Raw genomic sequence first — 4798 nt, forward strand, 5'->3', positions numbered from 1 at the left:
CTACTTGTTTACGTACGAGGTGAGTCTTCTCACTTTACTTACCTGAGTAGTAGTATTGTATGACCGGAGGGTCTTATATGCTTATACTGACTTATATGATATCAAGCATCTGTCTTTGTGATTTATGTTGTATATTATTCTGTGTCTTATTGAGTTAGGACTGGAGGGTCCAACCCGAGTTATGAGACTGGAGGGTCTTCACTGAGACACATTGACCGGAGGATCCTTATAGAGATATAGCCATTAGAGGCTTATTATTTGCATGTGGTATTTTGGGGAACTCACTAAGCTTTGTGTTTACAGTGTTGTGTGATATGTGTTTCAGGTACCTCTCAGAATCACGAGAAGACGCCGACTTGATTGTACACAGCAGTTGTAGATTTTTTTTATTGAGGATTCTGAGATATTATCAAACATTTGTTGCCTTGTATTTTGACAACTTATACTTTTTGTGGTTTGGAGAAAATGCAATATTGAGTTTTATGTGATTTAAAAAAAATTTATTTAAAAATTCAAAATATTACAGAAAGGAGCCTCTAAAAAGCCTTTTCGAACAAAACATGTCGCTTTTCTAGTAAATTGTATATAAAAAAGCTGCTAAAATATATACACATAACATAGTTTCTTACGATACGAAGTGATTAATCCACAAGAAGCTAGGGTCATCCAATGGGCAACACATAATTAATTACCGTATTAAATCATTAATTACACATATATTATAAACTTATTCCCGATCTTAAATAATGGATTCTTTTCTGTACATTTTTTACCGACTATAAATGACAATGCCCTTGGCTTTTGTAACTTCCAATAAAGCACGATGCACAACTGTTCAATAAGTGCATGGTCCCTCGAAAATTATTATGCTTTTTTACTTCATAAATTTACTTCTTCAAACCCTACCTTACAAGCTTTTCATGGCCATGTAAATCCAATCCTTAACCCTAATACCCTCTATCATCTTAATCATCAATCCAAATCCAATCATATTCATCTGCGTTAAAATTTTGACCACCATAGATATGTATCTTCCTCAAGGTACCCACCACGCGTGGCACCCTACCAGCCTTTGCTTTATATCTTTACTTTTACTATTCCATCCATTCACCATGGACGCTTCAACTTCATCATACCCTCGTTCTATCTCTCTCTTCATTTCTCCATTCGCCGTATTCAAAAGCTAGGTTTATTCTGGTGGATGGACTGAGTGAAATTTGGGAGTTTTTTGCTTTGAATTCTAGCTCATCTCCTGTTCAAAGTACAGGATATTTGTGCTCAAGTAAGCTTTTGGACTATTTTCAGTGCTTTTTCAGATGAATTTGTTTGTCTGTCTATGTTTCTTCAATGTCCTCATGCTTTCAGATCTCTTCTTTCCTTCGAAGCAACCTGCCTAGCAGAATTTCGGGTGTTTATGTGTTGAATTCAATACGATTTTAGTTGACTCGATCAAGTATTTTCCAGCTGATTTCTTCTTATTGTATGTATTCTTTTCGCGAGTGTTTGTATGTGTGTGTCTGGATCGATCTTCTCCTGAATTCAATACAATAAATTTGAGTTGATTTGAATGTTTTCAAACAGGTTAAGTATGCTTTATAACTCATTTTCTTATCGATTCTTGCAGGATTCCTATATTGATAATTCCATCCAAGAAAACTAGCTCCAATTATGAGCGAATTGAGATGAATATCTTGAATACAAGAGAATCCGATGACGAAAAAAGCACAAACAACGGTAAGAATATTATCCCAAACCCTAATTTAACAACATCTTCGTGGACAAAACTGAGAGATCCAAGAATCGTTCGAGTTTCACGAGCCTTTGGTGGGAAAGACAGACATAGTAAAGTTTGTACAGTGAGAGGATTAAGAGACAGGCGAGTGAGGCTATCTGTTCAAACTGCTATTCAGTTATATGATCTTCAAGATCGCCTCGGACTTAATCAACCCAGCAAGGTTGTTGATTGGTTGCTCGATGTTGCTAAGCATGAAATCGATGAACTTCCTCCTCTCCAAATGCCATCTGGGAACTTCGGTCAAAATCTTCAATCAATGATCAATGTTGCTTCTCACTCCGAAAATCTTGAAAGTGTTAGAACGAATACTAATGGTCTCAATTGGGAGGATTACTGGAATCCCGATAAATCTAAGGAGAATAAAGATCATTTCTTTGTTCAATCGAGTACTCAATCTTCATCTTTACCAGTTGTGTGCAACAATGTTGTTCCAAATGGTTCTTTCTTGAAATTGAATCCTTCAAATTTGTCATTATCACAGTTCGGAAGCTATGGGTCAATGGCACATCATCAAGAAAATGCAAGTGATAATTTCAATCATATCGCATACCCACTTCCATCTCATGATCATAACGTGAGGTATCAATTTGATCCAAAACAACTAACCTTTGAGATGTTGAGCTCTTCCTCTTCAAGTTCACATCAACAACCTTTGTCTTCTTCACCTCTATATACAATAAACCAAGGGATGGTTAGGCCTTTGCACTTGAGTATGAACCCTAAGCTTTTTCCTTCTGAAGAAAATGGACATTCATGAGCTCCCTTTAAACTTTAAAGTTCTTTTCTTTTACCCTCTTCACATGTTGTGAAAAGCATTTGCATGTGTGTACTTAGCTAATAAGTTGATGACTAAGTGTGGTGTGTTTTGCTGTTCATTTTGTTAACTCTTTTCTAGCTAAAGAATACTTCAAAAACAAAATTATATAGGTTGCAGCTTGAACTTGTGAGTGTAAGAATCTTGATTTTTTCCCCCTATACTATATATGGGGTTCGTTCTTCATGTTAATTCAGATCAATTCATTGACTAGAAGCTTTGTATGCTCAATTTATGTACGAGTAAGCTCATTTTGATTTTTTGTGGTTAATGAAACGGTTTGACCTTGGGTTTTTCTTGATATTAGAAAGTGACCCAGAGACTTATTTATGATATCACAGAAATGTCATTGATTATGTATACCATCATCAACTTTTTTTTTTTTTTTTTTTTTTTTTTTTTTTTTTTTTTTTCCTATCTTCATCTGGGTTGCGAAAGCCGAAAACCATCTTCATGTACTTGACTAATAAACCGATGACTCCGTATGTGGCATATTTCGGAGTTCATTTTTTCATTGATCAATAAATAATAGTACCTCAAAAATGCAACAATTTCTCACACTAAAATCACTTATTTATCGACTCTAAGTAGAGATTTTTCACTATCGTTCCCTTAGTTTTAGAGCGAATTAGCTCATGATTTTGATCTTTGCTAGTTAAAGTTAAACCTTCTCATGTTGGGATTTTTAAACGACATGTTTTAAGTTATCGTAGACAAGCTTTCTTTCTCGATATCAGAAGGAGACCAACGACAGATTGTTTATTATTTCGAAAATTAAAGTTCTTTAATGAGAGAGACAGCTGAGGAGTGCTAGTGTTAATTAGGCAGCAGATCCAATGCACTAGCCATGTAAACTAGCAGCAGAAGTAGGTACAGCAGCAAAGCTTAAAGATGGCAGTACAGCAGGTTAATACACTGACTTATTAGAAGGAATTTGTTGCTTTTTATTGTTGGGTTTTATTATAATTATAATATAATACAAATAAAATAGGAAACTACAAAATGGCAATATTCAGTGTTTCACTTCTGTACCCTAAGATTCATGAAACCCTAAGTATATTGGAGTCATGTGTATTTGGCTATTTGGGCATGTCCGTCTTCATTAATTGGCGTCGTATGTTCTTCATTGGGTATGTCTATTTACTACGTAGGTGTCAATGATCGAGGGTTTCATTATGTTTAGGTGTCATGTAAGTATCACGATATATTCGGGTATGTACCATTAATTAGGGAGTATACTCATTCTATCTTAGTGAGTTCCCATTGGGTTTCGAGTTCATATATTTTTGGAATGTTTCTTGGTGTTGCGTCTCCTTTCATTACTAAAAAATGTTGCCCGTTGATGTGGGTATGAAACATGTCCGGAATCCGTAGGAAACCATATTTACAATACATTTCCGAGGAAACAAAATTTGTTTGAAAACATCTCCTAAGAGAACTTGTCCGAGACATTTGCGACAAGAAATGTTGTCGGAAGGAAGTTTTGACACTATTCCCGCGCACATCGTTTTCTTGGATATCGATCCCAAGGGTTTTCCGAGAAACAACTCATTGATGAAAGTTTTTCGTGATGCTTTTGACAAAAAAATTTCTATGTATTTCCGAAGAAAGACTATTATTATAGTTTTTCATGATACTTGTTAACATTATTCTTCTAAGCATTTCCTAAGCAATACTGCCGAAATGTACGACTTTAAAAAGTTAAACTAAAAAACGGAAAAACAATCCAGATTTTTCTTCAAGAAATATAGAAAAATTTAAGACAAATAACCAAATTATGTTTCAAGTTCATACATAAAGAGTCAAAGATCATAACCATAAATATGAAATTTTTTTTATTAAAACGCAAGTTTTAAAGATTGCCTAAACACAAACATAATATAAATGTCTAAAAAATTATGGTATTTACAACAATAATCTAATTAAGGAGCATTAGTGGTGTAGCACTCGTTTTTCGTCTCCCGCTATGTAATTATTATGTAATTATTGTTTCTTTTTATGCATAATAATAATAATAATAATAATAATAATAATAATAATAATAATACCAATTTATTAAAATTTATGGGATTTATATGTCGAAGGGGTGTTTTTTGTTCAACTTCTAGAAGTTATCATTGTAGAGGAAATTGAATATGAGGTAGGATCCGTTAGCAAGCTAAACTTTGAGGACTAAAAATGTCAAATCT

At 34.1% G+C, this 4798-nt stretch overlaps 1 protein-coding gene across 2 annotated transcripts; it reads left to right on the plus strand.

Moving 5' to 3' along the window:
• Window positions 1-1057: 1057 nt before the first annotated feature.
• Window positions 1058-2840, plus strand: LOC111919480 (transcription factor TCP17). Of its 2 annotated transcripts, XM_023915028.3 has the most exons (3): window positions 1059-1282; window positions 1366-1480; window positions 1625-2840. In XM_023915028.3, the coding sequence occupies exon 3, from the start codon at window positions 1683-1685 to the stop codon at window positions 2550-2552; it is 870 nt and encodes a 289-aa protein (XP_023770796.1). In that variant the 5' UTR covers window positions 1059-1282; window positions 1366-1480; window positions 1625-1682; the 3' UTR covers window positions 2553-2840. The 2 variants fall into 2 exon arrangements, with proteins under 2 accessions (XP_023770798.1, XP_023770796.1); XM_023915030.3 differs by lacking the exon at window positions 1366-1480 and having other exon boundaries at window positions 1058-1282.
• Window positions 2841-4798: the final 1958 nt, after the last annotated feature.

This window comes from Lactuca sativa, chromosome 4 (genome assembly GCF_002870075.4).
Source record: "Lactuca sativa cultivar Salinas chromosome 4, Lsat_Salinas_v11, whole genome shotgun sequence".
Classification (NCBI taxonomy): domain Eukaryota; kingdom Viridiplantae; phylum Streptophyta; class Magnoliopsida; order Asterales; family Asteraceae; genus Lactuca; species Lactuca sativa.